This window comes from Netta rufina (genome assembly GCF_964035555.1).
Source record: "Netta rufina genome assembly, chromosome: 20".
NCBI lineage: Eukaryota > Metazoa > Chordata > Aves > Anseriformes > Anatidae > Netta > Netta rufina.
This window is the reverse complement of record NC_140144.1, coordinates 3,419,428-3,444,286: the sequence shown is the minus strand read 5'-3', so window position 1 is coordinate 3,444,286 and position 24,859 is coordinate 3,419,428. Positions and strand designations below refer to the sequence as shown.

The following is a 24,859-nucleotide window of genomic DNA, read 5'->3' as shown; positions in this document are numbered from 1 at the left end:
CTACCCCAACCCTGAGCGAGCAAATGAAGGCTGCTAATTAATGCCGGGTGCCCAAAGAGGGGGAGGCTGGGGGCTGCGGGTGAGGGCTGGGTGGTGGGGAAGGGAGGGGAAGGGAAGGGCAGGGAGGGGAAGGGCAGGGAGGGGAAGGGAAGGGAAGGGAAAAGAGAGGAGGGGAGAGGAGGGGAGGGAGTGGCCGGGGGCGGCTCCGCAGAGCCGCGGCCGCCAGAGCCGGGGCTGCTGCCATGGGGCTCCGCAGCGCCTGAGCGCCCGTCCCCGGGCACGGCTCCGCAGCGCGCCCCCCGCAGCGCCCCGGCGCCATGGGCGATGTGCTCTCCACTCACCTGGACGAGGGCCGCCGGCAGCACATCGCAGGTGAGCTCCCCCCCTCTCCTCCCCCAAAAAAAAAAGTCACCCCCCACCCTCCCCCAACCTCCTCCCGTCCTCAGTGGGGGACTGAGATTCCCCCCCTCCTTCCCACCCCGGGTCCCCCTCCCCTCCCCATTCCCACCCGACAACTTTTGCCCGGCTTTAGTGCAACTTTTTCACTTTTTTTAACCCCTACACACCGCGTTGTATTTCTCCCCCTCCACGTCCTGCCTGGGCACAGCCTGCTTTTATTATTTTTTTTTTTTGGGGTGGGTGGGGGGCAGGACCCCCAAAGTGCCTGCCCGCACCCCAGTAGAAGGCTGGGCTGTGTGGGGGGGTCTCTGCTGGCTTTGGGGACGGGGTCGGGGGCTGAGCCCAGGAGGGCAGGGGGGGCACAGCGATGCTGGCACGCCGGGCTGTCAGCACGGCCACCAAGGGTTTTGCTGGTGCTGGGCTCGCAGAGAAACTTTCCCCTCCCTGGCAGTGCTGGGGGGGTCCCAGAGGCTCCAGGAGAGGGGGGGAGGACCGGGGGGAGCCCCGCTGGCAGGGACCGGGCAGGGTGACAATGTGGCCATTGAGAGCCCCGGCGGCCGTGCCGAGCGTGCGATGCCCGATTCGTGCCGCCCGGCGCGGGGCGGTGGCCTCTGTACAAGCGTGGGGCTGTCTGGGGCTGCCTGCGGGGACTTTTGTGACCCCCAGAGCTGGGGTCACCCCCTCCCCACCCCCGGGGGTGCCGTGCCTCGCTCTGCTCCAGCTGGGGCTGGGGTCTGGCACTTTGCTCCCTGAGGTCGACCTCCCAGCCCCGTGGTGCTCAGACAAGCAAAAAAAAAACCCCTCTCCAACCCCCTCCCAAGCACCGGCACCGTGCACCCCACAAAGTCACCCCCAGCCAGCTGGCACGGAGGAGCCTGGCTTCACGTGGGACCCTGCGTGGTGGCACGGCTCGAGGCCCCGGGAGGCTCCAGGGCTGTCTCTCTGCCCCACCATTGCTCTGTATTTTTCTGCGTGCGCGGCTCTGGAGCGGGGGGACCCGAGGGCTGCCGGCGGAGCCCGTCCTGCCTGCCAGGCCCCGCGGCCGGCTCGCAGGAATGCTTACGTGGTATGCGGCTCAGCAGGACGCCAGCAGGTTTGCGAGCTTTGAAGCAGAGCTCGTAATGAGCTGTGGGTTTTCACGTCGCGAGGCTCGGCGCAGCCGGTTGGCGACGGGGGCTCGGGGCTTTGCGCTGCGCCGGGGGCTCGCTCCGTGACCCCAAAGCACGTCCCGCATTGCCAGAGCACATCCCCGCCGCCTTAACCCCAAAGAGCACGAGGAGGAGAAGCCCGGCCGGGTGCCCAGGCAGCAGTCTGGCTCTGCTGGGCACGAGCAGGGCGTTGGCGAGGCGAGGCAGAGCGCCTGCGCCCAGCGGGGACCCAGCGCTGTGCCGGGGGGTTTCAGCCCACGCTGGGGGGTCTGGGGGCTGTAGGGGATTTCTCATGGATCCGTGCAATAGAGCTCGTTCTCATACGTGTCCTGCCCATGCTACAGATCTGAAGTTTTGGGATGAAATGGGGGGACCTGCACCTCCCCCGGGGCACCCCCAGGAGGGGCTGGGGTCCGCCGGTGTCACCGAGCACCCCCTGTGCTTTAGGTCCGGGCTCCTGGCGGGGTGGGAAACCTGGCGAGCTGGGAGGGGCCGCAACCCGGCAGGCAAGGCACGACTTGCTGTCAGGCATGCAAAGCAACTCGGCGGGGAAAGCTCAGGGTTTTCCTGCTAGCTCAGCCTGCTCGCTGCTGCTGCCGGCACCCGGAGCCGGGGAGGGGGCTGCGGGCTCCGGGTGGGGGCAGCGCGGGCACGAGCCCTGCCTGCAGCAGGGACGGGGGCTCCCTGGGCTCTTCCTGTGCTCTGCTCCTCCTGCAGCCCACCTGCACCCGTGGGATGGGTGGGATCCTGCAGGCTGGGCGTGCAGCAAGCCCTGGAGCAGCGGGGAGGTGACAGCCTGCGCCAGATCCGTCCTCCCTGAGCATCCGCAGGTGGGCTCGAGGCAGGAGGGAGGTGGCAGTCCCCTCTTCCTAGGGACCTGGGGTGTAAAAAGCCACGCTGAGAGGGTGCTGAGGCTGATGCCAATGTCTCGTGGAGGTCATGAGCTGGGTGAGTGCGATGTGCGTGTCGGCAGCTCAGGACAGGGGGCTCTCTGCCTCGGGGGCAGGGGGTGCTGGTGGGGCTCTCCCGGTCTCCTGCAGCTGGAGCAGCCGTGCAGGGGGCACAGGGCTGCCTGGGGAGGCTGTCCTGGTGCCAGCAGGGCAAGCTGGGGCTGTGCTGACACCGGGGTGGATTTCGGGCAGCTCCTGCCTCTGTATCCCTCAGGTCTCTGCAGCCCCACGCTGGGGAGCTGTGCCGGTGGGGGAACCAGTAAGGGCTTCCTTCTGCTGCCTTCCCTTAGGACATTGTCCCAGCCTGACTCACCCAAGCTTGTTTGTCAACACCCTCTGGCTGCCTTCCTCCTCCTCCTCTTCCTCCCCTCTGTGGGTGGGGACTTGTTCCCGTCCTGCTGCACGGGCAGGAGCTGGGACCGCGTCCCCTCTCCTTGCGCAAGGGCACCCAGCGTGGGCACCGTCAGCAACGGGGACACGAAGACGGTGGGGGCGGGGGGTCACTGAAAAGGTTTTGAGGTTGGAAAGCCCCCTGAGGGCACCCAGCCCAACCCAGGCTCCCTTGGGGGCTCCTGCCAAGGAAGGGATGCCGCTGGCTGAGCCGCGGGGCTCTGTGCCCCTTGTGCCCTACTGATCCGGCACGAGGTCCGCGGTACCCAGCGGCACAGGAGGTGAAGCTCTCCTGTGGGTGAAGCTCTCCCGTGTACCCCAATAACTCATCCCCACGAGCCCCTTCTCCAGAGGGGTTCGTGTTGGTGGGCACGGGGCTGAGCTGAGGCAGGAGCTGGGTGCCTGCATAGGGCTGGGGTCCTGGCACCCTGCAGAGCCCCCGGGGAGGCGGGCGGCAGCACCGGGAGGGTCCTGGCGAGCTCACGCCTTGTTCTGGCAGCTCGGGGGAGTTGCCAGCTCATTAATTGCTAAATAAAGCAGCTGTTAATTTGGGGAGGGGCCAGATGGGACTTCCTGCAGACAGCAGCCCACGCAGCTGGGGCAGAGGTGACAGGAGCCCTGCCGGTGCTGCCGGACCTGCAGCTTTCTGGCTCAGCGAGGGCTGCCGGGCACCGGGAGCTGCCGTGCGTGCCGGGGGGCACGAGCAGGAGGAGCCTTCAGTTCCTTAAGCACGACACTTGTCTCTTTGCACTGCTCTTGGACAGCCTCCAGGGCTCCAGGTTCAGCCTGGAGGCTCGAGCCCTCGCCTCGCCCCAGGGGTTGGGGCATCCAAACCCGGCCGAGCTGCGGTGCCCCGGGTGCCGAGGTGTGCGGCGGAGCCGGGGAGGTCGGGAGGTTTCTGGTAACGCGGTGCGTGGCTTCTTTCCTCGCAGAGGAAATCCCTCCCCTGGCATGTCGGGGCCGCACGCCAGCAGGGATCGGCTGGTTCTGGCGTGCTGGGGCTCACCCGCAGCCGTCGTGTCGGGGCACGGGGCTGCTCGGAGCCAGCGTGTCGGGGCACGGGGCAGCTCCGGCTGCGGGGGCCTCCGGGGCCGGCAGGCAGCAGGAGCCCTCCCGGCCTCGGGGACAGGAGCTGAGCCTGGATTGCAGCCGACAGCTCTCCGTGGGTCCTCGGATCAGGCCCAAATCCTCGCCTGGGTCCCAGCTCTGCAATCAGCCACCCCTGCTCCCATTGCAGCGACCGAGCACAGCCAAGAGCTGGCATCTCCCCAACCTCTGCCTCCCTCCTGCCCCCAGATCCATGCAGGGGTCCCAGCCACAGCTCTGGCTGGCTCTGCAGAGGTGACACACGGTGACACACGTCACCAAGACAGCCAGAGCCCCCTTCCCATCCCCATCCCTCCTACAGTAGCCTCTGCCCGGCTGCAGGGTCCCGAGGCAGTGCCACCGGGGGCTCCTCGCTGCCCTCGCCCCCTGGGCAAGGCTGGCACCCCAAATCTGGCTGTGCCCCATGGAGAGCCCGGTGCCGGGGGAGCCAAGGGGAGGAAAGGCCGGAGCAGGGCTGCTAATTGCGAGCAGATTTCCTGCGGAGCTGCTCAAGGACGGAGCGGGAGAGGAAGGAGCCAAACTCCACCTTTTCCCCCTTTTCCAAGGGAGAGGGCAGCGGTGCTCAGCGCGGGTCCCCGCTGTGCTGGGGGGGCACCGTGCCCGTCCCCCTGCCCCCGGCAGGATCTGTCCCCGGACACTCAAACCCTGCTGCTGGGGGTGCTCCAGCCCCCGAGCCAGGTGTCCCCATGGAGGTGACAGGGGCCATGGGACAGGAGCTGCTGCCTGGGGCACGGGGACTCATCCTGGCTCCCTCTCCCCACTGCCAGTGCTGCCTGGTGCCACGCGTGGTGCCCATCGGGGGTGTCCCCAATGAAGGAACATGCCCCAAAACTGGGTGACCCCAGTGTCACTGTGTGGGGTGGCCACGGGCAGCGCCCTGAGCCCTGCTGCTGCTCCTGGCTGGGCCTGTGGCTGAGCACCACCTCCCTCGCTGCGGGGCCAGGCGGGTGCCCCACTGCACCCCACTGTGCCCCACTGCGCCCCGCGGGCTGTGGGGGTGTGGAGGAGCCGGCGCAGGCAGGGCATAGGAAACTCTCCAGCCGCAGGGACAGAGCCCAGAACAGGCTGAGGGCTGTTTTGTTCAAATACCTCTTTTTTTTCTTCTTTTTTTTTTTTTTTTTTTTTTCCCTTCCCTTTGACGTACATAAAAGCCTTTGTTCGGTCTCCTCCCCCGGTGCTGGATTGGGTTTCCCGCTGGCACGGGGAGCGGGCCAGCTCCGGCTCTTCTCCCTGGGGCTGGGCGAGGGGCAGGAGGGGGCCACCTGCTCGTGTCCCCGGGTGGGCACTGCCACCTGCAGAAGGGACCACCGGGACGTCCCCAGACGAGAACCATCCACCTCCTGCCGTCCCCAGCACCTGGAGACACTCGGAAGACGTGTGGGGACGCCTGCATTTGGGCAGGTCCCTTTACCCCAGGGACCCCAGGACCCTCCTGACCCCACGGAGCTGTCGGGTGGCTCCCAGGTGCCACCAGACCCTGTGTGGGTGCCCGGGGGGTGCTGCGAGCAGCACAGCGTGCATGGGGGTGACTCAGCCCCGGCCGGGGTTGCGCCACGCTGGAATGACTCCGATCCCAAAAGGCTGGTGCTGGTGGTGCAGCAGTGTGGGGAGGGGCGAGGTGAGGTCCTGTCCCAGCCCCTCACGCCCCAGACAGGCACTGGTGGGACTGGGAACCCTGCGTGGGGACAGCCAGGCTGTCAGTGAGCGCGGTTACCTCTGGTGGTGGCCTTTATCCTGGTCCTGGTGCCCAGTGGGTGGCGGGACATGGGGCTGGGACCCGGGCACATTGCCTTGGGGCATCAGGAGCATGGAAAGGGGTGATTTGGGGGGGCTGCTGGGCCCCCATCCACCTCCCCACTGGCAGCAGGGGCCTGGATCCGTCAGGGTGGGAGGGGGTCTCCTCTGCCCTAACACACGGGGGCTGCTCGGGGCAGGGCAGGCGCTGCGCACGCCTTCGGTGCTGCAGCCCTGGGCCCATCCCGGCCACCAGCGCCTTTCCCAAGACACGCAGGGGCCCTGGTCAGGCCCTGGACGCTGTTTGTTATTCAAATGCACATTCCTTACACGCAGCCGGAGCAGCCCAGTTCCTGGGCAGCAGCGGGAGGCAGGCGGCCGTGGGGCGGAAAAACACGGCTCCCACCAAAAAACACAGCTCCCACTGGGGCGCTGGGCCCTCCCCATCGGGCTGGCTGCCCCCTGGGGCTCCTCGGCATGGCTGGGGGGCACGGATAGAGCAAGGGGCTTGGTTCGACCCCTGCAGACCCCCAGTGCTTCGACGGTGCACGGGGCTGGGGCACGGCGAGGAGGGGACGCGAGGCAGGGGTGCCGCAAGCCCCTCGCTGCCCTAAATCCCACGGTGCCCCACGGCGTCCAGCAGGCCGCTCCTAGGCCGTGCTTAGCTGGCCGTTTCGGTCTCTCCCCCGTGGGTTTGTGGTGTGCCGGGGCTCGTCCTGCGGACAGGCTCGGCGCAGGTTTGTTTGCTTTGAGCTGGGAGCGCCGCTGGGAAAGCACCCGGCTGGGCGCGGCGCTGCGAGGGACGGGGAGGGCGCAGCCTCTGCGGGGACAGCACCGGGCTGGGGGGGGGAAACCGAGGGACAGGGGGTGCCGTGCCACGGCCCTGGGGACCTTGGGGACCTTGGGGAGAGCGGCAGCACCGCCAACAGCCGGGATGGGGGCACTGGGGAAGTGGGGAGGTGGCTCTGGGACAGCCGCGTCCCCGCGGGCAGCGCGCCGTGCCGCGTTTTGGTGGCTGGGTTGGGGCTTTGGCTCCCTGGGCAGCACGGGCAATGCTCCCCCGGGGGCTGAGCACGAGCCAGCAGGGCCCTGAGCCCAGCTCCTTTCCCCTGCGAGGCTGTGCTGCCTCATCCCTTCCCGCTGCTCAGCCCCCGTCCTGCTCACCCTTCCCGAGAAGCGCGTTGAGTCAGCGGGGAGCAGGGCTGAGCTCAGCGCCGGCGCCGCCAGCGAGGGAGCGCACGCGGGGGCTGGGTGCACCCCTGCGGCCCTGCTTCGTCCTGCGCTGGGTCGCCTCGTGTGGTTTTTAGGGTACTCGTTACCCCCCCAAAAATCCTCCGCGTGGTTTGAGAGCCCGTCCCGCCGGGGTTATCGGCACGGGGCTTGTCGGAGCCGTGCAGCCGGGTGATAGAGCGAACAAAGGGCTGGGGAGGGCAGCCCCCGCCTTCTGGTTGTTCCCCAGCTGGCTCCGGATAAACTTAATCTAAATCCTGATAATGCCCTCGAGCAGAAAGAGGCTGGGGGGGGGTGGTGAGGGCTGGCCGGGTGCCCCAGGGCTGAGGGCGCAGGGACGGAGGTGTCCCAACACCCCCACCCGCCTGGGCTGGTGTCAGCCCCCCTGCTCCAGGAGAGGGGGAGGCGGCCGTGTGGGGCGATTGAAGCGGGGGAGGCGCCCTCACATTGCTGCTGGGGGGCACCCCTGGCCCTGCTTAGGGTCCTTAGGGCTGGCGGTGATGCTGTGGGGTGCGGGCATGCACATGGGGTCTGTGTCGTCCCCTGCTCCTGGCGTGGCACCGAGGCTGGGGCCTCTGCCCCGGCTCAGCACGGAGCCCCAGCCTCCTCTTGCACCATCCCTTGGGTGCCGTTGTCCCGAGGCTGCCCCGCTGCTCTGTGCTGAAAGCTCGTTTCGGACACGATCCTGCCCTGCCCCGTGCCCAGCTGCGAGCCAGAGGGCGGTGCTGGTGGCACAGTGGGGTGCTCGGTGCCCAGGGGGGCCGCCCCATGCCTGGGGGCTGTGCCCTGCTCCCCCCTGCCCTGCTGGGCAGCTGCAGGGGCTGCTCAGGGGATGCTGTTGGCTAAGGCCTGGCTCAGCACCCTGTCCCTGCAGTGCTGTGCACCTCGTTCCTGGTGTGCCGTGCACCCTGCCCTTGGTTATGCTGCGCACCCCATATCCCCGGGGTGCACCCTATACCCCTGCTGTGCACCCCAGGGTGCTGAGCACCCCTCTGTAGGGATGCCCAGACGCACTGGCTGCGTACCACCAGGATTTGGGGCAAGGAAGCGTGCCCAAGGGGCAGCGAGGGCACCTCTGGGCACATTTGTACCATGGTGCGGGACCCACGGAGCACCGGGGGGTGACCTGGGCCCCCTACTTACCCTTCCAACACCTCCCTGCGGTGTCCCCCCATGGACCCCCAGCCGGGGGGGCCCCATTGTCCCACAGGAAGGGTCGGGGCGGTGGGACAGGACACGCGGGCAGGGCGGCGTGGGAAAGCCGTGCTGGGGACAGCCCCGGCTGCCGGCAGCCCCGTCCGCACCCAGGGGGCCGCTGGTGGGCGAGGGGGGGCCCGGCGGCTGCTCGGGCTTTGTTTGTGCGGCTGCAGGCGGCTTCCGTCCATTCTTTGTCCATTCTTCGCCGTAGAGGTGTGAGCTGCCCGGGTTGGGGACGTCCCTGTCACCCGCCCGGCAGCCTGCGCTCCCCCGCCAGCACCCTTCCCCGCTCGTTAACCATTTACCGGCTAAATTAGCAATTAACTCCTGCCCCTGCAGCCTGGCTGCGCCATGGCCGGGCTGGCACGTGGTGATCACGGGTCCCCCGCCACCGCGATGTCCCGCAGGCCACCGCCACCATCATGGGGGCTTTGCTGGGTTGGGGACACCACCGAGGGGACCGCCGGGCTGTGCGCTGTGCCGGGGCTTTCCTCGGGCTGCTGCTGACTCAGCCGTGTGCGGGGAGGGAGCCAGGAGAGCTGTCGTCACCGTGCGGGGGACACGGCTCAGCTGGCCCAGGGCGCGGGCTCAATGAGCCTTTTTGTCTCTTTTTTAAAAATTTTTTTATATCGTTTTTAACCCCGTGCCTCCGTGCCCCGTGCTCCCCGCCGCTGCTCCCGCTCCTCCTCGCAGCTGGGGGGCTCGGGGGAGGCTGGGATCCCACGGGCACAGCCCGGCCCCCCCCAGATAAGATCAGGGAGGGCGGCTGCGGTCCCTGAAGGATGCATCAGCCGTGAGGGATGTGGGGCTCCGGGCTTGCAAAACGGGATGTGGGCTGCAGGGCGGTTTCGGGGCAGTGCTGCCGCCCGCATTTGTCAGCCTGAGTGTGTGCGGACAGGGGCACGCCAGCAGCCGTGGCCACGTCACCTCGTCCCCTGTCACCTCGTCCCCTGCCGGGGAGGTGCTGGGGGACCCCGAGGGGGCAGCCCCTCGTCCCCACCACCCGCAGCAGCGGCTGGGGACTGGATTTTCGGATCCCCAGCCCCCTGCTGTCCCTGTCCCCGTGCCAGCCGGCTGCAGGCTGCGGCCACCGATGCCAGCGGTGACCCGGCAGGGGCTGACCTCCCGCTGCCAGACCTGCTGACTCGGCCGGCCGTGGTGTTGAAGGCGGCACTCTCATTTTCACATGATTTCCAGGGGAAGGAGGCGTTGGGGCCCCGCACTCCACAGCCCTGCCCTCCCACGCCGCACGCTCCAGCAGGCACCGCTGGGTGCTGGGCACCGGCAGGAGCTGGGGGGGCTGGCGCAGGATCGGGCCCCTCCCTTTCCCTTTTTTTTTTTCCCTTTCCCTTTTCTTTTCCCTTTCTCTTTCCCTTTTCTTCTCCCTTTCCCTTTTCTTTTCCCTTTTCCTTTTCTTTTCCCTTTCCCTTTCCCTTGCGTGGCTCCATTTGGCCTCGTGGTGAGGAGGGAGAGGGCCCGCAACGCTGCGCAGCGCTGGCTCTGCGAGGGGAGCACAGGGAGCTGCAGATGTGGCTGCACAAAAAAAAAAAAAAAAACACGCAACAAAACACAAAACCAACAAAAAAAATCAAAATGCAGAGGGAAAATGTGAAGAGCTTGAAGGAAGGGGGCACCGGAGCTGGTGCTGGCCCCCAGGAGCTGGCAGCTTTCTTTGGGCCAGCCCCGGTGCAGGAGTTGGCTGTGCTCACCTCCTGCCCAGTGCCACAGCCCATGGCTTGGGGACGTGGGGACAGAGATGTCCCCTGAGGGCCTGCAGGGGCTCCTTGGGTTCTCCACAGAGCACCAGGCTGCTGCTTCTGGCTCCGTTGTGCCCGGCTTTGAGTGCCAGGCACCTGTGAGGGTGCTGGAGCCGGTGCCACTCTCTGGTGATGCCACCTCCGGGCTCGACCCAGGACCCCAGGCTGATTTTTGCCCTTTTCTTTGCTCTGAAAGGCGCGGAGCTGGGCTGTGCCTGGTGACGGGACAGGCAGGGCGAGAGCTGACTTCTGCTTTGGGGTGTGCGTGCGTGCGTGGGGCTGCCGGTGGTGCTGGAGACGTGCCTGGCACAGGCAACTTCTGCTCTCCAACCTCTCCCCAAGCCACTCACCACCTCCCAGCCGGGCTGGCACGGCGCTCAGCCTCCTGCCCGGGTGCCCAGGGGCTCGGGCTGGCCCCAGCTGCTGTGGCCGGGCCGTGAACCCTCTGACAGAGCGAGGCCGGAGCGGCACACACCTCTGGGAGTGCCGGCGGTGGCAGGAGCTGCCCGGGGGCTGCGGCCACCCCAACCTCCTCCCGAGCCCTTGTGCCACTGCCCGGGGCTGGCGCGGGTCCCGGCACGCTGCCGCGGCTGCACAACCAGTCCGAGGGCTGGGCAGGAGCCGCCTCTCCGGGCCGGTTTCACCGAGATCAGCCCAGGTGGGATGCAGGGAGCAGCAGCCCCATGCTCCTCGCTCCTCGAGGCGCTGCCGATGGGCGGTGATCCGCCAGCAGCGCTGCCCCCGGGAGCTGCTCCCCCCGGCACGGGCACCCCGCGGGGTCCCCGCACCCTGCCCAGCCTCGTGCCGCTGCCTCGTCCCGCTGCTGCTGCCCGTCGCAGCCCTTTCGCAGACGCCAGCGCGCTGCAGAGCTCCTTTATCTCGGCGAGCGAGGCGCCACGTGAATCTTAGTCATCAGGATGCCACTGCAGCGAAGGAGGGAAGGAGGGGAAACCCGGAGGCAGAGAGCAGATGGAGCCTCTGAGGAGAGGTGCCAGTGAGCCCAACAGGAACCCGGGCTCGGGCAGGGAGCTCGGGGACCACAAACCTCCCCCAGCCCCGTGCCGAGCCCCTCGTGTGCGCCCTGCCTGCGGCTTTCTGGGCTGCTGGGCTGGGGGAGAGTCAGCGCTCTTGGCTACTTGACTGAGAACCTTTTGTTTCGGTATCTGCAAGTAATTGACTTTTGCTTTCCCATTTACTTAAGACCTCCTAATTGGCCCCGTTGTTAATCAGAGAAGAATGAGTGACTAAGCCGTCTCGACTGCTGGGGGACCAGGGCTCCTTTTTTCCCATGAACTGAAAGGAAATGAAACCTCAAACTGTCCTTCTAAATCTCAGCTGTCAACATCGCTGCCCAGAGCCCCAGCCAAAATAACACATTTTTGGAGGCGCGTGTTGCAACTGCAGTACCTCGCGGACACAAGCGCGCGCAGCAGCAGCGGGCTGGGCTTTTTCCAGGAGAAAATGCCAAAATCGGGGTGAGGAATTTCTCTGCTCGTACGAGCAGGCTCCTCCTTCTTTGCTGCTCAAAACTTAAACCAAAGGGGTGCTTCAGCCCCGGCACCGCCGCTGCTGTCAGGGGAAGGAGCGCCCTGGGTGGCAGCAGAGCCCCGATTGTGCCTGCCCCAGTCCCCTCCCGTGCCATGGGGACCTGCAGCGTGCCGGAGCCAGCTGCTGCTCCGTGCCGGCGCGGCTGGCGGCCGCTGCTGGATGAGGATCTTGGCTCCTGCTGCAGGCTCCGGGCTCTGCCAGGCTCTGTTTTGTCTGGGTTCGTGCACCCAGCGTCGTGCTGGCTCCCACTCCGGGGATGCAGGGGCAACGTCGCCGGAGCTCCGGAGCAGCCCGGTGTGGGCGCAGGCAGCTTCGGTCATTTCCCCATCGTACAATCAGGGCAAAGCTGAGCGAAATTCCAACCCGAGTCCCTGTGCGCCCAAGGGAGCTCTGAGGAAGTTTCCCGTTTGCTGGAAGTCTCTCCCCAAAGCGATGGTGCTTTGCGGTGGGGTTTGCTGCGGAAGAGCCCCAGGGGGAGCATGGAAATGTGCAGGGTGCCAGTGGGGCAGGGTGCTCGTGGGGCAGGGTGCCCATGGGGCAGGGTGCCCATGGGGCAGGGTGTCGTGCTGGCAGGAGGTGGCTGCTTCCACCGTGCCCCCCTGGAGCAGCGCGGGTGGCACGGGGCTGGCTGTGGGGTGCTGTGCCAGGGCCCTGGGTGATTCAGGCCGTGGGAGTCCCTCGGGCACCTCCAGATTCCTGCACACTGAGGTCAGGCAGGGCGGGGGCTGCGGGGGCAGGCGGGCTTTAGGGGGGTGCAGGAGCCTCCTGCATGGGGGCCCAGTTCTGGCTGCGTGCCTCGGGGCTTGGAAAGCCCGATCCCTGCTGCTGGGGGTGGATTTGCAGTGTCCTTTCCCATGCATGAAGTGATGGTGGGGGGCACCTCGTGCTCAGCTTGCTCTGCAGGGGGTTGTGGTGGGGTCCCCACCTCCTGGGGGGGTGACACAGTTTGGGTTGTCCTGTCCCCCTCCGGCATGCGTGGCCCCGAGCACCTCCACCTGCAGAGCCTGCAGCTCCGTGTGATGTCCTTCATGGGGCACCGCAGGGTCCTGGGTGTTTTATCAAGGTCCTACCTTGAGTGTGGGATCCGGGGGGGTTGCCCCCATTCCCAGGCAGCCGACGTGGGGGCGAAGGCTCAGCCCTTCCTGCGGGGCTGCAGCGGGGCCGCACAATGCGCAGGAAGCGCCGCGGTGCCGGAACCAGCTTAATGTCAGGAAATTCCTGCCTGGGAGAGGAATCCGTGGCATTAACATTAAGGGCCAAAAAATGACTGCAGGAACCCTGAGTGAGTCCCTGGGCTGGACGGGGAGGGCAGAGGGCGGTGGGCTCGGCCGTGGCCTCGTGCTGAACCCTGCTCCCGTGGGTACCGGGTCATCGCCGCGGCGCTTGCCAGGTGTGAAAGGTGCAAACGTGCCCAAAAGTGCCACGTGGGATGCGCAGGGACCGAGCGGAGCTGAGCCTGGGGTCACTTTATGGGGCTGCCCCACTTGGGGGGGCAGAGGTGCTGCAGCCCCCATCAGGACCTGGTGCTGGGGACGGGTCCCCAGGGCGCAGCCAGCGCGGGTTGGGGCGGCGGGAGGAGGATGGGGTGGGGAGCACGGGGTGCCTGATGCCAGCCCCAGCCTAACTCTCCCCTCCTCTTCTCTCCCCTTGCAGAGAAGACCGGGAAGGTGCTGGGGGAGTTTGCCCGCTGCTACAAGGAGCAGTACGGCGTAGCGCTCTTCAACAGCGTCCGCTATGAGATCGAAGGCAATGGGGGGCCGCAGGCGCAGCTGCTGCACCGCAAGGTAAGAGCCCGGCCTCACCCCCCGGGCAGGGACGAAGGCACAGCCTCATCTTCCTCCCCCTGCTTCGGGCAGCCCCGTAGGAACTGGGAGAGGAACCCCCAGGACAAGGAGATGGACGGGGTCTCCAGCCCGTGGGGCTCTCCGGGAAGGTTTTCTTCTCAGATCCCTGCAGCGAGCACACCCAGGGGCAGGGCGAGGCTGGCCTTGGGCTGCAGCCCGGCGTGGACGTGTTTGAGGCAGGCAGGCTGGCTGGAGGTGCTCCTGGCTGCCGAGGAGCTCCTGGGAACTGCTTGTACCCAATAAATCCCCGAGCGAGGCTGCTGGGTGCAGGGCACGGCCGGGTGTGCTGCGCTGCCCTTCCCCTCTGCTGGGGGCAGGCGATGCTGCGGCGCTGGGGAAGGGGAGGAAATCCTCCCTGAAATGCATCCACCTCCATGCATCCACCACCCTGTGCTGCTACGAGGAGCTGGTTTGGAGGTGTGGGGATGCCTGGAGAGCTTTGGGGTTTGCTTTTGCTGGGTTGCTTGAAGCCACCGCTGGGGTTTTTGCTGCAGAGCCTGGGGCTGGGGCAGTGCCGTGGGGTCCCCGGCTTCCCTGCACGGTGCTGTCCTGGCCCTTGGGGCTCTCCCTCCACCTGGTGTTACCAGGGCTGGCGAGGAGAAGACGAGGAGAAGGTGTGTTTCCCAGAGCCCCTTGAGAAAAGGGTGTGAAAAGGAGAAAAGAGATGTGGCCGTCCCTCTGCCTCGCTCAGTGCCTTTTGGAGCCACCCAAGGGGGTTGCATCCAGGAGCTGCTGCACCGACCTGCGGGCGCGCACATCCACCGCCTGTTCTCGGGAGGGGAACACCCCCACCCTAGGCACGGGGACAAGTCCTGATCCCTGCAGCAGGAGGTGACAGCTCCTGGGCTGTCCTGACCGGTGCGGGTGGTGCTGGGCCCGTGTCGCAACCGTGGGCACGGGGCGTGCCGGGCGCAGCCAGGGCGTGGAGCTGAGTGTTCCCGAGCGGGGACGGGGAGCCCGGCACCCGCAGGGAGGAGCCGCTCGGGTTCATCGTGGTTCGGCTGCTGCCTTCCCCAGGTGGTGCCTCCCCAAGGCTGCTCACCCTCTGCACCGAGCCCAGGAATGATCGAGACCGGCTTGAGGCAGCGAGTGGAGAGGTCGGGGGCACGGCGCGGCCCCGCAGCACCGGGGTGTAAATAGGGTGGTCCTCCTGCAAGGAGTCCCCTCAGCTGCCTCGCTGCCTGCAGAGCCCATAGCCAGAAGGGATTTTTGGGGCTGGGGACACGGCTGGGGGTCCCACGAGTGTCCCCAGGGTGAGCTGGGTGGGAGCTGTGGGGTCCCCATGGGAGGTGGAGGTACCCCAGGGCTCGGGGCAGGGCCTGGGGTCACCAAGGAGCGGGGAGCTGTGTCCTGCAGCTCGGCTCAGCGCTGCCCTAACTTGCTGAAAGAGCTGTGGATGTCAGGATGCAGGGTGGTGTCCTCCACGTCCTTGGATGGAAGCCTTCTAGCTGTATTTAAATTTATTTATTTTATTTTTCTTACCATTTTTTGGCCACCTCAGTGCCCAGCAGCACCTCCCGCAGCCCTACCAGGTGGCCTGGAGGGGGACAGCTGGGTCGCGGTGCCAGGCACAGCTCGGTCCCCTGAAGCTCTGTCAAGGAGCAGCGGTGACCAGAGCAGGGACTAAATATTTCCACCATCGGTGCCCCCAGCAGCCCAGGCCCCTCGCTCAACCCCCGCTCGGTGTCAGGCCTTGGGGACGTGCCCAGCCCCTGGGAAGCTGTCCCCAAGCACCCTCCTTCGCCCTCCTCCGGCTCAGCGCCACCTCCCTGCCCCTCCTAGCAATTCGGCACATACCTGCGTGCCCCAAATACTTGCTGGGGGTGTGCGGGGCCGGCTCGGTGAGGCAGGATGGGCAGGATGGTGCTCAGGGCCCCAGGCTGGTGGCCACCAGCTGGTTTACGTGGGACAATTCCCATCGTTTGCTGTGGGGGCTCCTGGGGCTGGTGTCCCCTTGGCCCTGCCGGCCCCTCGCTGTCCCCATCCCCGCTGGGTTTGGGTTAGGGCTGCTTCCCCCTGCAGGGTCTCTCCTCCCCTCTCCCCGTATTCCTCTGGGGAGTGATTTGGGCAGGGGGAGGCAGCATGTGCCAGCCCAGTGTCCGGCACCAGGGTCCTGCTCCTGCTGGTCCCTCCCGGTGGCCACCACGCTGGATGCCGGGTGGCCACCACGGAGAGGCAGCTGCGGAGCGCTCCTGCTGCCAGGAGAGCTCTTGGCTCTTGTTTATGTTCCTGGGGTCATAAAAATTCCTGGGACGAATTCTTGGCCGGCTCAGCGCGCCTGTCTTCGGGACGGTGTCGGGGCAGCCTGCGCGCTGCCTGGGGTGCCTGGCTGGGGGATGCGGGGTGTCCCCCCCCTGCCCCGTCCCCTGCTTTTGGGGACGTTGCAGCATCAGCTGCAGCTGGGCTGTGTGTGCCCCCTCCTGCCTCAGGTGGGGGAAATCACAACAATTTAGGTTCAGGAGGACTTCTGGAGGCCCCTGGGCCGAGCTGTCACCCCGGGGCGCTGGTTAGGCACCAGGATTTGGGATATGCCGGGGGGGTGCTGCTGGCAGCCCCTGTCCCCGCCAGCCGGGTCACCGCGGGTCTCCCCCCGGCAGGTCCCGCTGGAGGACCACGTCATCTACTCGGGGAACCTCTTCCAGTACATCGAGGAGAACAAGAAGTGGAGGAACCGCTTCTGCGTGGTGCCGCACAACTACGGCTTGGTGCTCTACGAGAACAAACTGGTGAGCACGCCCCGGCTTCGGCATCGCCTCCTGGCGGGGGGGGGCAGTGAGCTCAGGGTGCTCAAAGCCTCTCGACGTCCCCCCTCTGCTCCCATCCTGCCCTCCCTGGGGACAATGCTCGGGGCTGATTTCCTTGTGAGGGCTCGGACGTCCCCAAAATCATCCGCGCTGCTTCCCGGTGCCCCGTGGTGTTTCAACGCAGCGTTCCTTCCCCCTCCACCCCGATGGAGGAGGACGGGGACCCTCTCGCCCACCTCCCACGGGGTCAGCACCAAAAGGAGCCGCAGTGCCGTGGTGTTCCCCCCACGTCCTCCCCCCGCTCACCAGCTCTTTCTGCTCAGGCTTACGAGCGGGAGCTGCCGCCCCGCGTGCTGATCAACAGCGCTGGCTACAAGGTCCTCACCTCCGTGGAGCAGTACCTGGAGCTGGTGAGCAGCAGCCTGCCCGGTGAGTGGGGGCTGCTCGGGGGCCCCAAGGTCCCTGCGCCGCTGAGAACCCCATGGGGACAGCTGGGGAGGGGATGGGATGGGGTTGGGGGGCTGCAGGGAGGGAGAACGGCCCCGTGGTCCCCCAGGGTGGGGTGTGGGGTGAAGTGTGCTGCTCTCCCATGGGGGAGGCAGAGGGATGGTGGCAGAGGGTCTGGAGGAGCCCAGGGGTCTCGTGTGCCCCTCCTGCACCTCCAGCAGCTCTGGGGGGGTCCCACATCCCGACCCCAGCCAGCCAAAGCACCCGTATGTGAGGGCTCTGCGGCACAAAGCCCCGTCCCCAGGGGCTGTGCTTGGCCTTGGCGATTTGAGGAAGAGCCTTGACACCTCCCCAGCAGGAAACGTGCTCCGGGTTTGTCAGCGTTTGCTTTCCTAACACCACGAAGCCCTGCAGACGCCTGCAGACCAGCTGCCTCCATCAGGGTGCTCTGCCCCTCATAAATCCCTGGGTTACAAAGGGGCAAGGGAAAGGGGCGCAGCCACCCCCTGCCCCTTCAGAGCATCCTTCCCCCCGCAGGCGTGGCGCCCAAGTCGGGGAACGCCGCCATCATCAAGTGCCCCACGGATTTCCCCCTGATCCTCTGGCACCCCTACGCCCGGCACTACTACTTCTGCGTGATGACGGGCAAGGAGCAGGAGAAGTGGGGGGCGGTTTTCCAGGACTGCGTGCGGCACTGCAACAACGGTGAGCCGGGGGCTGGCCGGGGGGTGTCCGCCTCCAGACCTCCAGGCGGGGTGCTGGGGGCCCTTTTGGCCCTAAGGGATGGGTTTGGGGTGAAGAAGGGGAATTGGCAGGGAGCTGGGGAGTGTCTCGGCCCCATTGAAGGTGGGAGCGGGGGGCTCCGGCCACCCGGCACGTCCCCGTGTCCCCGGGGAGCACAGCGCCTGTGCCAGCGTTCGGGAGAGCCCGCGTGGAGCCAGCTGGAGAGACGCCGGTGCGGGGAGCCCTAATGACTATTTTCCACCCCGAGGCAGAAAATACTTGGCAATTAAAGTCATTAAAAGTGCAGGCCACCGTCCTGCGCTCCTTCCTCCCACTCTCCGCCGGCACCAGCTCTCGGGCAGGGGCTGCGGACGGCCGGGACAGGCAGGGCCGGGCACCCCCCCGATACCCTGGCAGGGAAAGGTGATTTTCCTGCTGAGCCGCGCCTGGGATGAGCCCCAGGGCTGTGTGGGGCTCTGGGAAGGCGTCCCGGGGAAGGAGGCGCCGGCCCTGCTCTGTGTAGCAAGCAAGGAGCCACCTGCCCGGCCGGCGATGCACCTTGCCCTCGCGGGAGATGCTCACAGCCCCGATATTTTAGGGGCAGAGCCATAGGGTGGGTGCAGAGCCTGAGTTTCATTGTGGGTTTTCATCCCCCCGTGGTAGCTGAAATCCGAGTGCTTTGCTCTTTCCCCTCCTTTTGGCACTCCTTGCTCCAGGACACGTCCGTGCACCCTCCGTGAGCTGGGGATGTCCGGGCTCGGGGGCTGATTTATTTATTTTGAGCTTTTATTTATTTTGAGCTTTCCCTTTCCCTTTTCCCCCCGGCCGCCCAGGCTCTGGGCGGGTGAAGGCAGAGCCGTGAGCCCCGGGGAGCTGCCGAACCATCCCCGTGGCTGCGCTGCCGAACCCTCTCCTCCTCCCGAGCTGGAGACGAAACAAGGCACAGACACGGGCACGGGCCCAGGAAGGGATCTGCTCGGGTGGATTTCTTGATTTTTGCAGGCTGTTCCTCTTTGTGAGACATTTCTTCCCTCCCCAGCTCCAGATTTCTGCCCGCCGCTGCTCTGGCAAGGTTTCGGATACTGTTTCAACTCCAATGAAAGATCTTTTGTTGCCGTTGAGCAACTTTTTCCCAAATTAGAGGCTCCGTGTCTGCCTCCGCTGGTGATTAGTGTGGGAAGTTTCACCTCCCTTTACAAGTCTCGGTGTTTTTGTAACACCAGCTCTTCCCTAAGGACAGGGACGAGCGATGTCACCCCTCGGGGGGGGTGTCCAGAGTCGTGCCCCACAGCCTGGGCGCCCATGGGACCCCCATCCCGGCTGGCCTGGGTGCAGCATCGTCCCCAGCACCCAGCACCCAGCACAGGTCACCGCAGGAGCCTTGCCAGGAGAGGTCCCAGCCTGCCATGTGCATCCCATCCCCGACACCACCGCGGTGCTGGATGAGCCCAGCCACCCCTCGGCGCTCAGCGAGGGCCGGACTCCAGCGTTCGCAGCGGTTCTGCTTTTTCCCCACGCCTCGAGCTGTCCCTCGGGAAAAGCTGCTTAGGCTGGGAGTTAAAAGCGAGCGTCTTAAAAAAAAAAAAAATCCCTGCGTGTTGGAGGACGCCAACAGCCCGGGGCTGCCCTTGCTGGGATGAAGCCACCTTTGGCTGAGGCTCCCCAAGCCCTCTACCCCGGCGTGCCGGGCGCTCCGGGGAGGCGGCGGGTCCCTCCTGCCTGGCACCAAGCCCAGGCTTTGGGGGGGGTCCTGCAAGGAAGAGGGCGCAGGGCCAGCACCGAGGACCTCTGCTCTCGCTGCTCTCTGCTTTAGCATGGAGTTTAGGGGGGTGAGGGCTCTGTGGGGGTGTCCCGGGGCTGTTCCCTTTCCCTGCAGGCACCCCTCGCTGCGGCACGGCGCCGGCACCCCTGGGGCTGGGCAGGGCGTGCGTGGGGTGGGTGGCTCCGGGCTGTCCTGTGCGCTCCCTGGGGGCTGTGGACGTGGCAGCAGGGGACGGGGGGGGTGACATCTGTGATTTGTGCCCCCCCCTCGCGTGGCAGCCCCACACCGGGGTGGATCAGGGCACTGACATCCTGGGGGCAGCAGAACCGGCTGGAGCACCGCTGCTGCTGCTGCGCCTCCCCGCCAGGCTCTGCCGTGACTCATTCCCCACCCAGAGCCTTCCTCCTCCTCCTCCCCAGCTGCTCCACATCCCGCGGGGCCCCCCTGCCTCCAGCACAGCCTGGGCAGCCTCGAACCCCATCCTCCCAGGGCACTTGTAGGGCCCCCAGCTCCCCATGCACCACTGGGGGTCCCTGAGCCCCCTGCTCCTGCCGTGCTTCAGGGCTTGCTGAGCCCCCACGGTGCATAAAAGCTCCTGGTCCTGCCGAGCCTTTTTCTCCTGGGTGCTTTCCTGCCCTTTTCCTTCCCAGTTTATGGGGTTGGGGTGCTGTCAGGGCCTCCCCCCGCCCCGCTGACAGCCCCGGGCTCTGTGCAGTGGCCCTGGGGACGTGGGGGGACCCCTGCGGTGGCAGGCTGGGGATGCTGCCAGCAGCTACCCCTGGTCCCCACGCTGCCCTGCTCACTCTCCCGTTTCCCCCTTTGCCCCCCAGGGATCTCCGAGGACTCCAAGGTGGAGGCCCCAGCCTTCACCGACGCCGTCCGCATGTACCGCCAGTCCAAGGAGCAGTACGGCACCTGGGACATGCTCTGCGGCAACCAAAGCCAGGTGAGGGCTGGCCCCCGGGCTGGGGGGGGGCTCTGTGGGGTCGGGCAGTGTCCCCCAACGCCTCCTCCCTTCGCAGATCCTGAGTAACCTGGTGATGGAGGAGCTGCTCCCGGAGCTGCGCAGTGCCATCGGCCCGCGGCTCAAGGGCAAGGCTCCGGAGCGCCAGCGGACCTGGATCCAGGTAGGGGTGGTGGCCGTGGGGACACCGGGGCCAAACCTACACCCCCCTACAACCCCCTGCCCCCACGTTGGGGCACTGTGCTGGTCCCTGTCCCTCCAGGTTGGGCTCCTGGTGGCTTTCCTGCTGCTGGCACCCCCGACACCCCTCCGTGCCGTCGCACGCAGCCCTGCCCGGCCCTCCCTGCGTCCCAGAGTGAGGGAAGCAAACGGGAGGAAGCCCGGCCCCCCCGAGCAAAACCCAGCCCTGCTATATTTAGCCAGCCATTTTTAGGGCAGCGCAGGCTAAATCCAGCCCAGGACCTTGCCAAAGGCTGAGCACATTTCAGGGCTGCCCGTCACAGCCCTGTGGCCAGCGGGGTTTCCACCCAGCACGTAACGTGCTGCCGAGGCAGCCAGCGGAGGCACAAACACTGCTTTTTTCTGTAGCTCTGCTCTCCACGGCACGGCCCAGGGTGAATCTGCACAACTGGGAAGGGCGAGGGAGGGAGGGGAAGGACAGCCCTGCCGCCTGCTGGCCCCAAAATCGCAGCGTCTGGCTTCAAAAGGAGCTCCGGCAGCCACGTGGGGCCTGCAGGGTCAAGTCCTGCCCGGCGTCCCCCCTGCTCGGGGACCTCCCGTGGCTTTGTACACGCCGGGGGCTTCATTTCACCCAGCGGGTGAAACCTTCCTTTCACCCTCCCCAGATCTCGGATGCCGTGTACAGGATGGTCTACGAGCAGACCCAGGCCCAGTACGACGCCTTGGTGGCCAAGTGCGAGGCGGAGCGGCCCCAGCTGGAGAGCACCATCCGCACCGACATGGACCAGATCATCACCTCCAAGGAGCACCTCTGCAGCAAGATCCGAGGTGAGCCCCGGGGGACAGGGCACGGGGAGGGAGCTGTGCCACACGAGGGCCACCTTCAAGAGCTCTTTGCCTCGTCCTGTGGGTCTGGGAGGTTTCTCCTGGAGGGGTTTGGGGATAGGGGCGCAGCTCCCCGGGGGGCTCAGGGACTGAATGCGGAGCTGGGAGGCCGGAGGAAGCTCGCCGTGCTCACCCCTGCTCTCTGCCCAGCCTTCGTCCTCCCCAAGGCGGAGATCTGTGTCCGCAACCACGTGCAGCCCTACATCTCCTCCATCCTGGAGGCCCTGATGACCCCCACGAGCCAGGGCTTTGCCGAGGTGCGGGAGGTGTTCTTCAAGGAGGTGACGGACATGAACATGAACATCGTCAACGAGGGCGGCCTGGAGAAGCTGGTGGAGGTGAGAGCTGCCAGAACTGGAGGTCAGCGGGACGGGGCTCGGGGTGGCAGGGCCAGACCTGGGGACAGACCCCATGGGGGATCCCGGGCTGGGGAGATGCCCGGGGACGATGCCCGTGGGGTGGTGTGTGGGATGCTGGGCATGGTGTGGGGTGGCGTGTGGCAGCCCGGGCCCTGCTGAGCCTGGCCGTGTCCCCAGTACATGGAGAAGCTGTCCCAGCTGGCCTTCCACCCGGTGAAGATGCAGTCGTGCTATGAGAAGATGGAGCAGCTGAAACTGGAGGGCCTCCAGCAGCGGTTCGACGTCTCCAGCACCTCTGTCTTCAAGCAGAGGGCCCAGATCCACATGAGACAGGTAGGACAGGATGGGGGGGGGGACAAATCCCAAATCCTGTGTCCCCCAGGCTGAGCAGCTGGGACACGGGGACAAAGCCACCCCAGCACCCTCAGTCCTCAGGGTGGAGCCCGTGGATGCCAGGCAGGGCTGCTGGGAGCCTTGCTGGTGTATAGGCTCATCCTGGCGTCCCAGTGCCCCCAAAACAGCCCCCCGGGGTCCCAAACTGGTGCTGACCCCGTGGTTCTTGCCGCAGCAAATGGATGACGCCGTGTACACCTTCGAGACGCTGCTGCACCAGGAGCTGGGGAAGCTGCAGGGCAAGGACGACCTCTGCAAGTCCATCCAGCGCATCCTCGAGCGCGTGCTCAAGGTGAGGGCTGGGGCCTGCTCCTACCTGGGGCCCCCGGTGGCCTTCAGCCGAGGGCGAGGAGCCTGGGGATGCATATCAGAAGTCTTCTGGGGAAACATTTCTTTCTAACGAGCCTTTCATGCATTTTGCTGGGTTTTGGGGCGAGTGGGAAAGCCGGCGGGGGACCCAGAGCCAGGGTTCGGAGTGGCCCAAACACTTCTGCAGAAAGTCAGGGGGAGCGCAGGGTCGGGCACCCTGGGGACTGCGTGGGTGGGAGGGACAGGGGAACCCCTTCAGCCCCGTGGAAACGGGCCCAAAATACGGGGCTGTGCCCACGCCACCCTGCGGCCCTCATGTGCGCTGACCCGGCCGCTCCCGCCTGCCCCGCAGAAATACGACTACGACAGCAGCACCGTGCGCAAGAAGTTCTTCAGGGAGGCCCTGCTGCAGATCACCATCCCCTTCCTGCTGAAGAAGCTGGCGCCGACCTGCAAGGGGGTGAGAGGAGGGGAGCAGCGCCCCGTGGAGGGGCTGCAGCATCCCATAAGCACCCCTCGGGACCGGGACCTCCCCGTCCCGCGCCCCGCTGACCGGCCTCTCCCCCGCAGGAGCTAGCCAAGTTCCAGGAGCTCATCTTCGAGGACTTTGCCAGCTTCATCCTGGTGGAGAACACTTACGAGGAGGTCGTGCTGCAGTCGGTGATGAAAGACATCATGCAAGGTAGGGAGGGGAGCCCGGAGCGGCTCGGCTCTGCCCCGCGGGGGCTCCTGCAGCCTGGGGTGGGCGCTGGGTGCTGGGTGGGGAGACCCCAGAGTGAGCAAGGGCAGTAGGGTGACGGGTGTCCTACAAGGGGTGACCCCACACAGGGTGCTGGGTGTCCTACAAGGAAGTGGTGACCCCAAGCCTGGTGCCCTATAAGAGGTGATCCCATGCAGGGTACTGGGTGCCCTATAAGAAAGGGGTGACCCCACACAGGGTGCTGGGTGCCCTATAAGGAAGGGGTGACCCCAGGAAGGGTGCTGGGTGTCTTACAAGGAAGGGGTGATCCCACACAGGATGCTGGGTGCCCTATAAAGAAGGTGTGACCCCAGGTAGGGTGTTGGGTGTCACATGAGGAAGGGGTGACCCTACACAGGGTGATGGATGTCCTACAAGGAAGGGGGGACACCACACAGGGTGCTGGGTGTCCTATAAGGTGTGACCCCAGGTAGGGTGCTGGGTGTCCTATAAGGGGTGACCCTGTGCAGGGTGCTGGGTGTCCTATAAGGAAGAGGTGATCCCACACAGGATGCTGGGTGTCCTACAAGGAAGGGGTGACCCCAAGCAGGGTGCTGGGTGTCCTACAAGGAAGGGGTGACCCCACACAGGGTGCTGGGTGTCCTACAAGGAAGGGGTGACCCCACACAGGGTGATGGGTGTCCTACAAGGAAGGGATGACCCCGTGCAGGGTGCTGGGTACCCTATAAGGAAGGGGTGGCCCCGTGCAGCCCATCTAACACCTCTCTCGGTGCCTCCAGCTGTGAAGGAGGCGGCGGTGCAGCGGAAGCACAACCTGTACCGCGACAGCATGGTGATGCACAACAGCGATCCCAACCTGCACCTCCTGGGCGAGGGCGTCCCCATCGACTGGGCCGAAGAGCACGGCGGGCAGCCCGAGGCCGAGCCGGCCGCCGACAAGCGCCGCCGGGCCAAGCAGGTGGTGTCGGTGATCCAGGACGACGAGGGGGCCCTGCCCTACGAGGCGGCTGCCGAGGGGCTGCTGCCCCCCAGCTCCCCGGAGCCGCGGGAGCCGGAGCCCGCGGTGCCACCGGGGTCCCCGGGCGGGGTGGCGGAGATCAGGGAGATGCTGGCGGAGGAGGGCACGGAGGAAGCTGCCGGCGGCCAGGCTGAGGAGCGGCTGACGAACGGTACCCACGGCAGGCGGCAGAGCGGGGCCACCGAGGAGGTGGTGGCAGCGGGGTCCGCGCCGGGAGACGGCCCCCCGCGGGGTCCGGGCAGCGATGGGGATGGGGCGCGCCGCGACGCACCGGTGGCACCCGCATCGGGGGCCGGGGAGCCTTCGGGAGATAAGGAGCACCCCCCCACAGCATCCCCTGCACCCCGAGCCGAGATGCCAGCAGGAGATAAGGAGCACCAAGCCACAGCAGCGTCCCCTACACCTGGAGCCGGGGTGCCATCAGGAGATAAAGGGCACCCCACAGCACCACCACCTGCACCCGGAGCTGAGATCCCGTCGGGAGATAAGGAGCACCACCCCACAGCACCACCACCTGCACCCCGAGCCCAGGCCCCATCAGGAGATAAGGAGCACCACCCCACGGCACCGCCTGCGCCCGCCGGGACGGATTGCCACCAGCCCAGTGACAAGGAGACGGGCGAGGAGGTGGCCCCCCCGGTGGCTTGCAGCCCCCCGCAGCCCGCGGGCACGACGGAGAGCGTTGTTGAGGGGGTGCAGACTGAGTTCTAGCCCCGTGCCCGCCGTGGACTGGTCCTGGGGCTGCCGGGGCTGGAGCGGCGCTGCGGGAGAGGGAGGGGATGGGGAACACCGAGGGCACCCGACGGGGGGGGTCCCGCTGCTGCGCGGCTGGCCACCACCCGGGGGGGGCCGGCTGGGGCCCGGCTCAGCAAAGGGCACCCGCTGCACTCTGCTCTGTCCTTCTTCTGCCTTATTTCCTTCTTTTCTACTGGAGAGATGCTTTATCTGCCTCCCCCATAGCCGAGCTCACGTGCCTGGGGCTGTCTGGGGGGGCTGGAGCCCCAATACCTGCGGGATGCTCCCAGCTGCTGCCCCCCCCGGCAGCGGGGACCATCCCCTGCCCGCATCTGT

The 24,859-nt window shown here is 66.6% G+C and overlaps 1 protein-coding gene across 2 annotated transcripts; it reads left to right on the top strand.

Annotated features, from left to right (window-relative positions):
- Window positions 1-218: 218 nt before the first annotated feature.
- Window positions 219-24,518, top strand: NIBAN2 (niban apoptosis regulator 2). 2 transcript variants are annotated; one of them, XM_084299191.1, is made up of 14 exons: window positions 219-372; window positions 13,114-13,244; window positions 15,902-16,030; window positions 16,372-16,477; window positions 17,033-17,200; window positions 19,811-19,926; window positions 20,003-20,107; window positions 20,790-20,952; window positions 21,160-21,347; window positions 21,546-21,701; window positions 21,937-22,053; window positions 22,423-22,530; window positions 22,641-22,752; window positions 23,550-24,518. In XM_084299191.1, the coding sequence occupies exons 1-14, from the start codon at window positions 318-320 to the stop codon at window positions 24,497-24,499; spliced, it is 2,604 nt and encodes an 867-aa protein (XP_084155317.1). In that variant the 5' UTR covers window positions 219-317; the 3' UTR covers window positions 24,500-24,518. The 2 variants fall into 2 exon arrangements, with proteins under 2 accessions (XP_084155317.1, XP_084155318.1); XM_084299192.1 differs by lacking the exon at window positions 21,546-21,701.
- Window positions 24,519-24,859: the final 341 nt, after the last annotated feature.